At 37.1% G+C, this 12,244-nt stretch overlaps 1 protein-coding gene across 1 annotated transcript; it reads left to right on the top strand.

Moving 5' to 3' along the window:
• Positions 1-526: 526 nt before the first annotated feature.
• Positions 527-4,135, top strand: LOC149010162 (type IV inositol polyphosphate 5-phosphatase 9-like). Its single transcript, XM_089163517.1, has 8 exons — positions 527-620; positions 704-879; positions 1,005-1,112; positions 1,215-1,566; positions 1,647-1,831; positions 3,253-3,361; positions 3,460-3,611; positions 3,837-4,135. Exons 1-8 carry the CDS (start codon positions 597-599, stop codon positions 4,087-4,089), a joined length of 1,359 nt encoding a protein of 452 aa, XP_089019643.1. The 5' UTR covers positions 527-596; the 3' UTR covers positions 4,090-4,135.
• The last annotated feature ends 8,109 nt before the right edge of the window (positions 4,136-12,244 follow it).

Here is a 12,244-nt window from a genome sequence, read left to right as displayed (position 1 = left end):
TGGCATTCAAATAATCCAAAGATTATCTAATTTAAGGGAACTACAGAGGATGTGAATCCCTACTCCAGGACCTATGTACATGCTTTTCAGTATAATATAATATAATGTAGTTTCCTTTTATCATTTGAAAAACAATGCCATCGAAGCCGCTTTGCTTTGGCAACTCTCAAAAACAACTTGCCCAGAATTTAGGCCATAAAAAGAAATGTTTTAAGCGATGGACCCACGATCCCCCACCTGCCTCTGCTTAAACAAAACTTCAAAACGCAAGCTTTCGCCGGACAAACAGAAACATTCGAAACGATAGAGAGATCCATGTTTAAATTTCTCTATCAAAACCTGCTGTTTTTCGATGAAATCAAGTTAACTCTTAAATTTGTTTATCCCCACTTGCATCATCTTCCTGTCACTGTTAATGCTTTTCCAGTTTCCCCTTTCTACAAGTTGCTCTCTAACTGTAATATTTGGCTTGTATAAGACCTTGTGGACCCTTTCCCTTCCCTTCCTCCTGGCTACATCTCCTCCTTCAACACGATCTTTTCCTGCTACATCTATTATAACACCTTCTTTCCTCTTATACTCCAGAGCGCCAGACAATGATTATGCAAGGAACGCAAGAAGTGAGTCTCACTCTCTTTTGCTCTTTCTTTATTTTTTGATCTTATAGTGCATTAACTAACTCAAATTTTTTTGTGGTTTTAAGGTCATCTGGCCTAGACTGGTTGTTAATAAATTCCTGCGGAAGAGATTGGGTAGCAATAATTTTGTCAGAGACTTTCCGAACAATACTGAGAGCTTGTTAGAAAATCTACGTTCAGATCAAGAGCCTCCCAACCACAAGACAGTTTTCAGTGATAATCCATATATATACAAGTACAAGTAAGGTTTACACAACTTTGTTCATCTCCTTAACCACTCATCAAGTTCTACAACTGAAATATATATAAGAGACCTAATCTATTGCTAATACAATGATTGCTTCAATTATCATATGGACCGGTTAGATTGTTTGTTAGTACATGGAATGTTGGAGGACTCGAACCACCCCAGAACTTGAACTTGGAGGATCTGCTGGACACACAAAATAATCACTGTGATATCTATGTTCTTGGGTAATCTCCCAATTTTAATAACAATTTTTTATGGAAGAGATTTATTGTACTGTGAGTCTGTGATAAAAGGTTTCTGACTATGTTCTTGGTTTCATACCTCAGGTTCCAGGAAATTGTAAGTCTGACTGCTGGGAATGTTCTAGGCTCTGAAAACAGTAAGATTTGCATGAGATGGATATCTTTGATAAGAGCAACTCTAAACAAGAGAACAATACGAACCACATCAGAAAGAAAACTGGATTATGAGTCAGAGAAATCACAAAAAGTTTGCCCAGTCAATAAGGTAGACAATTCATTGAACAACACAGTTGCACGAAGCGTCCAGTGCATCATCAGTAAGCAGATGGTTGGAATTTTTATATCAGTTTGGATTAGAAGTGATCTACGTCAATACATAAGGAATGAGAGTGTATCATGTGTGGGTTGCGGTATCATTGGTTGCCTTGGAAATAAGGTAATTCATTGAAAATCTCTCTTAAGATCGATGAGAGATTGTTTTAAAAAGTTTTCAAGCTTTTTTTAAATCCTTTGCAGGGTTCGGTGTCTGTTAGATTTTCATTGCATGAAACAAGCTTCTGCTTTGTGTGTACACACCTAGCTTCTGGAGGAAAAAAACGAGATGAAAAACAACGAAATACAAATGCTGGAGAAATTTTTTCCCGGACAAGCTTTCCTAATGGTCCCTCCCTTAATTTGCCGCGGAAGATTCTAGATCACGAGTATGTTCAAACTAAACTAGATTCATTATTTTTATTTTGTTCAAAACTAGATTCATTATTGATTGTTATGTTAGTTTATACAGTACATATTCCCATGAACTACCTTCTTTTGTATTTTTCTTTTACGGAAGCAGGTTTTGATTCATGAATTTAAATTCATTTCTGGCAATTTTAAGCCAATTAATCGACTTCTACATGTAAAAATTATTTCTATGCTCCATTTTGGTCTGTGTGGATAACTAGGAATGGAAAGTGATTTGGTTTTCTAGTTATTTCTTGCTTGTTTATTTAAAATATTTTTACAGTAAGGAAGGGCTTTTAGACAAGAGGGGGAAGATAGGAAAGTTAATTGTATTCATCAATCATCTAAAACAAGATAGTAAATAGATGTATTTTTAGTACAATTGTGGTAGTCTCTCATGTAAAGGCAATAAGACCAAAGAGACCATTGAAAAGTTGCTTAGTTGATAATTGTCAGCAACTCTTAATGAAGAGGTCATGAGTTTGACTCTCCTTATATTATTGTAATAGCTCCCACTGCATATAAAGCTACCAATTCTAAAACAAATAAAATAAATAAATAAATAAAACGAAGGTCTTGAGTTTGAACTTCCATCCACACCTCCCCTCCCCCTCCTTACCATCCCTTGGGTCTATGTGCTCCCAATCCTTGTAGCTAGCCTAATGATAATATAGAATGTGTGAGGTTATTAAATGAATAGTTATATAGAAAATCATTCTTTTTATAGCAAATTACATACATACAGCTTTTAGCTGTGCAAATTGTTATGTTAGTACCTTCTGATATATTGTTTATTACAACTGTTCCATATGCCTAACACCATTATATTTCTTTTAATAAAAAAAAAAGATATAAATGCTGTTGCTGAATCTTTCTAAATGAGAGGAACATTAAAAATCAATCATCAATATTCACTCTCCCACTTCTTTTTTATTTATTCTTTGTTTGGAGGTCGAAATAAGTTTGATAGTTAAAAGAAGAATTATATACGGATTTTGACAATGCAGTAAATGTTGAGTCAATCACTTAACCCCATTATTTTTACTCTAAAAATATGGTTGATATATAATTTAAAACATAGGGATGTTAATGTAATAAAAATATTTCAAGGATAACATAAATATAATAATTTGCAAAGCAGGGCCGTGTAATGTAATTAAATCTTCTTTTTAAGAAATTAGAGTATAGTTTTCTCTTAAAATACCTGTTTATAATATTAGCTTTATGAGTGATTTGGTAATAAACAATTTTGCAAGTTGGCTGGTTATAAAAATCTTTGTGCTTGCGCACTAATCTAATATTTCCAATTATGTTATTTAAAAATAAATCTTTCGCGAAATGAAACAAAATTTTTTGGACCTGCCTCACTGATTTTATTAATTAATAATTTCTCTTGCAGTCGCATAATATTGCTTGGTGATTTGAATTATAGAATATCTTTGCCAGAGCCAATCACAAGATCTTTCATAGAGAAAAAAGAATGGAATATGTTATTACAAAGAGATCAGGTAGTAGATATATACTTTGGTTCAATAGTTTTAATCTGCTGCTCAATGGGTTTTCTTCTGGAAACTGACATGATGAACATGAGTTCTGTATCATGAAGCTTAGGCAAGAGCTCATGGAGGGACGGAAATTTCAAGGTTGGAGTGAAGGGCTGATCGATTTTGCTCCGACATACAAGTACTATCCGAATTCAAATATATATTATGGAAGTGATCAAGCTAGAAAGGGTGAAAAGAGAAGAGCTCCTGCATGGTAATGGTGGTCATAAGATATTCGTGATAAGGATAATTCTGACCATTTGAGAATTCGAAATTCAACTTTGACAAAAAATTCGAATTCATCAAATTCTCAAATTGATTGAATTTTCCTTGTCAATATGATCCTAGTATGTTATTTAATAATTATTATTTATATACATATGGTGAGAAAATTTCTCTTTTAATTAAGATGAAAAAACTTATGAGAGATGATTTGCAGGTGCGATCGGATTGTTTGGTTTGGGAAGGGATTGAAGCCGAACCAGTATGATAGAGTTGAATCCATGTTGTCTGATCACAGACCAGTCCGAGCAACCTTTACAGTTGAGGTCGAGGTCTTAAAAACTTTAACAGAATCAATTGAAAGGGTTTTCTTAGACAGATGTGTAGAAAGTCTGCCTGACCATTTTGACGTTGATGTGTGCGTAACAGATAATTTTCTTTGTAGTAGAAGATCAAGCTTCAAATTATAATATGGAGAAGAATATAATTTGCAGAAACAAAACTGATAATTGAAAAACTAAGTGAGGGAAGGAGGGTGGGGGAGGGAGGAAGAGAGAGAGACAGAGAAAGAGAAATTAATGTATAGTATTTTTATTTTCTTCATTACTTTCTTGAGAAAATTTGCCCAATTATATATTTTCCTTTTTCTTTTAAGCAATGCTGTGGATCTTTTAATTTGGGGAACTTTTCATTTGAATCCCTTGAGGGTTGATCCATGTTAGTTTTTGTGTCTGCTTCCCAAAAGTATCCAAAAAAGACCAACTAAGACAATCAATTACTAATTAAACAGTTTCCGTGTTAGTTCAGTATTTACCATGGCCAAAATGCCCATTTGTTCTTTTAAATTTCTTTCTTTTATTAATCTACCAAATAAAATATTAATTATCAAAAAATAAAATTTTTCAAACTACACTTGCAAAAACGAAGTGGAGATGTACTTTGAAAATGAAGTCGGAAGGTGACAATTTCCTCCACAACCCAGAAACGTCTTGATTAAGGTTAACCAAAGCAGTAGAAAAGATGTGTTGGTGCTAAATCTTCGACTAGGGTTGAATTAGCTAAACGAGCATTTGAATGGTTGAACTATTTAGATCTGGAACCTTTTCTAGATCTTATTCAAAGCATATTGATGAGGAGAAAATAACTGGATCGGTTTTAACCACTGTTGGGCCGATGACCTCCGATCGGGACACACTCGATGTCACACCCCACCTAGCCAGATCCGGTCATTCCGGAATACCCATGGGGGTGAGATGCCGCAAGATCTAAGTTCAATGACAATTTCATACAATACATAATAAAATTAAATTAAATGGACAAGGAAAGAAACAAGTAAAAGTATTTAATTATCAAGAATGAAAAAGAGAGGATTATAATAGTTCAAAACTTGTCTTCAAAAACTAAACACCAGAACTCTAGAAAAGAAAGAATATCTAAAGTCTACAGTGTAAAAATATTCTAAGGAAACTCTATGGAAAGGTAACTCCATAAGAGCAGTCCTGGCACAAACAGGAAGCGTTATGTGCTTCCACTTTTTCTCCGATTATGCCCTCCTGGTAACCACTTGACAAAGGATCATCAACGAAAGTGGGGTCCTCATAACCTGTAGTGAAGTCTATAGAAACAAACAAAATAAAGAAATAAGGTCATTGAATTCAGTGAGGTAACTAACATTCACATCATATATTCATCCAATTCCCATATCATAATTCATAAGACAATCATGTATTTGATAATATAAATAAACAAATGCATGGTGATCATATGAGATTCCTAACTCTATAAGGTAGTCTCTATGGTAGACATGCATTAAGTGTAAACACCAATCTCCTTTGGGCGGTCTCAGTCACTTTCCCTCAATGGTTAAAGTCTTGTTGAATCGTGGTTGAGGTTTAGGTCACCACTCTCTCACATCACCGTTTGGTATGAGATTTGGCTTGTGTTATAGATAAACCTAAGCCCAATGCAAAGTCATACGGTCTCATACTACATATGGTTTGAATATTTCCCATCATGCCTAGTGCCCTTTTGGTTCAATACATTCCCACCTATGAATGGAATCATCAACGGGAGGCATCTGTTGAACCCCATTCCTTAACCCAGCGGTCATCCACATATAATGGATAGGATGCTCTCCATGTCCTCTCACGGGTTGGTTACCGGTCTTGAGCACCCAAAAGCCCTTATCTATTATATGCAACCCTACCTCTTTATGATGATAGTGGGCTTGTTTGACATTCAAGACCCACCCACTAGCATCATGGGTTAACTGGCTTCAATACCCCTACCGGACGGGTAGTACTCATAGGGATTCCGAGCCCAACACTTCTAGACACCTATCAATCATGCATTTGGGTTTAATGGTACCACATATGGTTACTAGGGTAATGGGCGAACCCACAACCCTAGTAGAAAATACAATGTAAGGAGAATAATAGTATTCCTCATCTTTCTTCTCATACATTACCATATCACTTTCATAGTAATAATATAAGATACAAACATAAAGAGCAATATCAAAACATATATCTTCATCTTCCTTTTGCGCAAAGTCACACACAAGCATAACATGGTAAATAGAAATTACAGCAATTTATATTAGCAAGAGAAATTAAAATAGCAACAAATAATTAAGTGTAACGCAGATAGTTATTCCTCACCTTTCAATGGATTCTTTTCTCCAAAGAAAAAAAAATTCCTTCCCACAAGAAGGTGACAAAAAAATAATTAAACCTAATTGATGAACACATTTATGTGTGAAATCTTAGGGCATAAAGCATGCATTTTACACACTTAGAGTGGAGCTACCTTGGGTTTAATGTTGTTTTTGCAGATTTGAGGACTTTTCAATATTTAAGCAAATATTTGGAGTTTTGGGTATATGAATCATGCAATTTTACACGTCAAGAGATCCATTTAAATTCTCAAATGTGAAAATGGGCCTGATCTGGAGCATGATGGGCAAGAGATGTGATTATGGGCCAACTCCAAAGTATTTTAGAGATAAAAAAAAAGCAAATTTTGATCTACGGCTGAGATTATAAATTATTAATCAAATCTACAGAGATATTATTGAGAGAGTCCTAATGGAGAAAAAGAGTCATTGCACACCTCAATATTTTATTTCCTATTTAGGACTTGGTCAAAGAAAGAAAAAGAGGAAAAAGAATTATATTCAGAAAGAAAAAGAAGAAAAATCCCGTTTTTGAATGTCTCTGTCCAGTTTAGATCAAGCCCTTCATCGAATAGTCATCCGGTGTCCGATCAAGCTGATTTTTGGAGGATAGCTTTAGGACTTCTGAACCCTAAAATCCAACGGTGGAATTATGTATTTGATATCTCTAAGTCCGTCCGATTGGTACGCCAAAACCCTAATTGGTTGAGTCAGATAAGAACTTTGAGTTTCATTCAAATTCAGTCGTGCCTCATATCTCATGTAAACTCTATAAAAGGAGAGCATACTCCATCAAGGGAGAATGTGTTCTAGAGCTTAGGAGAAGCACATTTTCTTTTCTCTTTGGTTTATTTAGGCTTTCTTTAGCTTTCTTTGCTTGCATTTGTAAGATTTTAATTTCTAGATTGAATGTTTAGGTTTAATTTTTTTTTTATGTAATGCAATTCAAGTTCAAGTTTCAAGTTTTTAGATTCGTTTTTCTCTGGGTCTAGCAATTGCAGATTTAGATCATTCTAGATCTAGATCTGGTTGTTAGGGTTGGTTGAGACTCGAATCGTTTGTTCAATTCGCAAGTAACCTTCTTTATTAATCTTCTCTCCTCCCTCCATTCCTGCTTTCATCTACCCCTCCATATTCTTAATTTAGGATTTACTTTTAGCATTTATTTATTGTTCTTCCTTCCCCTGGATCATTGATCAGAGATGCCTACAGTCGTGCCTCTCTTTGGTTAAGGTTTCCATTTTACTTTCTGCAATTTACTTTATGTTATTTACTTTCTGCAATTTACTTTCTGTTATTTACTTTCTGCATTTATTTATTGGTCTCCCTTCCCCTGGGTCCTTGATCAGAGATGCCTACAGTCGTGCCTCTCTTTGGTTAAGGTTTTCCTTTCCTTTTATTACTCTGTTATTTAATTTTTGTAATTTACATTCAGCATTTATTTATTCCTTTTCTGCAATTTTTTTTTCTAATATCCGTTTCCCCGATCGGTGGACTGTAAGCTACGGCAAAGGGTCCACGGTCGAAGTCATTATTATTATACTCCCCTTCCCTCGATCCAGAGCTGACACTCGGATCACTTCCCTTTTCCTTTTAATTTTTATTGTTCGTATTTTTTTTCCTGTCTTTTATTTATGCATTGATTGTGTTTGCTTTATTTTTCGTTTCAATTCGATTGTATTAGATGTATGGATTATGATCATTCGTTTAGTTTTGATGCATCCAAAATCTACTCAGCCCTTAGATCTCCTGTGGATGACCTACAAAAACGAACGTCAGATGTGGCCCAACCGCTGGGATCGGGAGTCCACCTTCGAAGGCTAAGTCAGTTGATGAATTTAATCACAAACGGCTCTGCTTGAGTACAGAGCTAAGGAATGAATAACGAGAATACGATTCAGATTGTATATGTCCTTGCTACCTTGTGGGTAGGTGATGTCTTATATAGAGTGTACCTTTGAATCTCCTTCATTGGATGTATTTGAGCCTTCTTTGGATAGCCGTCAGATCTTAACAGATAGATCCGTTGAGTGATAGATCCGCATTAGGTTGGCTAATAGATAACTCCTTCATTGATACGACTGTTATATGGTAGTTATCTGTATAATAACGATAAGCATCTGCCGCAAGTGCTGCTACCCGTCTCTTTGACGACTAGTCCATTCCGATCGTAGCGGATTAGGGCGTGCTTGTGACTAAGTTACTGTACTTCCTCAGCAAGCTACCTTTTGGACCCAACCCGCTCAAAAGTGAGTCGATTCCTTTCGTCCCGACCGGGGTTGAGGGTCGAACCAAGGTTGAACCGGGTTCGATTATATTTTCTCCATATCACGAGCCCCCCAGACCAAGCGTTCGGACAATTCCGAGGGCTTGGTTTTGAACTGGGTATTCTGTCGAACAAGGGTCTTGCATAATCCTCAGCTCATTAAATGTCATATCACATTTAATGCGGATGTATTGCTTTTTCCTCGAGCATCGTGAATATTTTCACTTTTTGTGGGGGTGATGCCATGTGTCCCCTGCAGCCGAAACCATCATCGCTCACGAAATCAAAACGACGGTTTCTGAACTACTATTTTTGATTCGTGAATTCAAACTTTCAAACCATCTTCAAATCTCGATCGTTGATGTTGAATCCATCTCGATCGTACACATCCTCGGTCACTCATGCGATTGCTTAAAAGCGGTTCGTTGTCTTCGTAGGTTTCATTCTCTTTGTCTGGAATTTTGAAACTTCGTCGTCTTCTTCGCGCTCTATCGATCTTCTCACTCTTAAGCGTTCTACTTCGGTGATTCAGTAAGTCTACTGACTCCTTTGTAACCTTTACTTTTGTCTCCGTTTTCTTTTTTGCTAAAAACCACAACCAGACCTTTACAGTTATGGAAGGTGGTAGGGTTTCTTCAGAAATTCCTCCTGAACTTAACGCCGATAAGGGCGACTCTAGTGATGAGGCCTTTGCTTCTGTCCTTCCTGAGCAGTCAGATAGTGATAAGAAAACCTTAACTGCTCTTTTGTCACACCCCACCCAGCCGGATCCGGCCATACCCGAATACCCATGGGGGTGATACACCGCAGGACCTAGGTTCAGTGACAATTACATACAACACAAGATATAGCATAATTAAAAGGACAAGAATAAATCAAGTTCAAGTATAAAGTTATCAAACTTGATTGATCAAAATGTTACAGTCATCCATTATCTAAAGTTAATCAAAATGGACATCAGAGTTTGAATGAAACATAGTTTGTTGCAGCGAAAATTAAACTAAACTAATTCCCTAATGGAATCCAACCTCATAAGAATAGTCTTTGCACGGGCATGAAGCTCCATGCAAGTCTACATCTTCTTCAGTCACTCCTTCAAGAAAGCCTGCCGACGACGAATCCTCCACTTGGAAGGAGTCCTCATGACCTGCAGAATATTCTAATAGAAACAGACATATAAAAAGGAATGAGTTCAACAGAACTCAGTGAGTTCAACTCAACATCTTATCATACATTCGTCCACAAGATTCCACATCATATCATGCATTTGTACACAAGATTCCACATCACACATATAGCTTGAGTATCGATAATGTAATTAATGATAGTGATATGATGTATGAATGATTATGATATTATGCTCCTAACTCAATCATGAAGTCTCTATGGTAGACACACATTAAGTTTGTACACCAATCTCCTTTGGGCGGTCTCAGTCACTCTCCCTCAACAAGAGACGTCTATTGGGTTCTCCGCGGTTATTGGGTAACGTCATGTCAAGCCATGGTTGGGGTATAGGTCACCACTCTCTCACATCACCGTTTGGTATGAGATTGGCTCATGTCAAGGATAACCCTAGCCCAGTGCAAAGTCATACTGTAACATCTAGCCCAAACCTAGCCCAGACACCCTATTTATTTTGGGATAAAGAAAGACTTGTTCAATGTTAGACCTTAAAAGTTGGACCTTAATTTCAATATTATTATCTTTGAAAGCCTTAAGAAGTCATGCCAGACCTTTCCCTTAGGGTAGACCTGTAATATTTGGCCTTATCCTAACCTTGACCCGGCCCGGGACCTGTTATGTTTGTAGGTTCGAAAACCCAAAGTGGGGGAAATGAGACTTGTGGACCCTTTTGGTTGATGATTTGGTGTCGGAACCCAAGCCCATGAACATTGACGATGATGCCCCTCACTTGAGGGCATTGTCAGTGTTAGTTTTGAATCTGCGCACCGAAGAGGGGTGAATTAGTTGAAATACCAAATGAACTCATGTGATCAATATGATTATATTTCCCGAAACTAGACTTCTTAATGGACTTGTAGGAGAAAACCCCACTCCATTTGACCCCATATAGCCCTCCAAATTCCTGTCCGAAGTTGCTGAACTATGTTTGGAAAATCCTGCTTGCGCATCGAAAAAGGTGAGCTTATTTGGTAGACTTAATGACCCCACATGCTTGATCCAAATGTATTTCTGGAAACTAGACTTCTTGATTGACTTGTAGGAGAAAACCTCACTCAATTGAACCTTGTATAGCCCTCTGAATCCCTATTTGAAGTTGCTGAACTATTTCTGGATTTTCTGCTGAAACCTGTTATCTGTTTTGGTCGATCCTTTTGGTCGATGCCATCAACCAAAACCATCGACCAAAGTTACCCAGAATTGAGAAAAAGATGCTTTTTGGATATTCCTTCATCTATTTAAGTGAAACCTCGAACCTAGAACGATATTTTACTCATTTCAACACCTGAGAACGTGGGAAGGCTCCTCTTTGGCTTGGGTGGTGATCTTCTACAATAATCATTGTCTCTTTTCTTCAATTATCATCTTCCAAGGTATGATCTCTCTCTCTTGCTCTGTAAAACCCAGCCCTAACCTTGACCCGGAAACCTTGTTATTTGTAGGTCCGATGACCCGGAGTAAAGTAAGAAGTCAGCTTTGGGCCATCCCAGTGGAGGACTTGGTGTCTGGCTTTGAATCCATGAAAGTTGATGATGAAGTTCTATTTATGGAAACTGAATCTTGATGAAGATCGGATTAGTTGATGGACTTGGAGTGCTCTCTATCTTGGTTTGAAGGCATTTCTACCTATTAGGTAAGTCACTTGACTTGTGTGCAAAACCCCTTTAGGATTGGATTTGATCTGGGCCTTCAATTCCCTGTTTTGGACTTGCTGTCAGCATTGGTCGACTGATTGGTCGACTGGGCCACTCGACCAATCCACTCGACCAATGAGTACAGCAACTCCAGAATTGGTTTGTGTTGGATGTTTTGGTATCTTTTCTGTTAGGGATCTTTCCTAATATGTTGTATATACTTGTTTAGGACCTTCTTCTCAAGTTTGCCAAGATCTTACTTGATTTCTTAGGATCCCTTTGCAAGTTATAAAAGGTAAGGATGGTTATTTCCTTAATTACATAGATAGCATGAATCTAGTTTCTATATTTGAATATCATTGACATGTTTCCTAAATTAGATTCTTACAATGATATACTACTGTTGTATAACTTTGATTACAGTAGCATTACTTGTTTATGATTAATGGATTCATGAATGATTTATTTACCAATTATATACAAGTTGATTGTACTTATTGATTTCTTTCCATATATGAAGTTACCATATATGTGATGATATGAATTGATGCATGTGTATGCTTAAGTATGGTTTGGAAAGGAGAGGTGTCCTTTTGACACTTCTGTCCTTGGACTACTACGGGAATATTATGGGATGTTTCCGGAGATGCCCTCTGGACACCTTCCTAAACTGTTGGATGACATATCTAGGATTGTCTAGTAGTGTTTGGCTAGGATGTCCTGTTATGTCAGACCCTAATCGGAGGGGTATTGAGACCGAACGACCCGTGGTAGCAATGGGGATTCATGGGCGCTCAAGACCGGTAACCAACCCGTGAGAGGACAGGAATCACATTGTGGGGGCCATTTATTGGTAGGGTTGCATA

This window comes from Hakea prostrata, chromosome 7, assembly GCF_041222555.1.
Source record: "Hakea prostrata isolate BN-2017 chromosome 7, UWA_Hpros_2, whole genome shotgun sequence".
Lineage (NCBI taxonomy): Eukaryota > Viridiplantae > Streptophyta > Magnoliopsida > Proteales > Proteaceae > Hakea > Hakea prostrata.
This window is presented reverse-complemented; position numbering and strand designations above follow the sequence as displayed.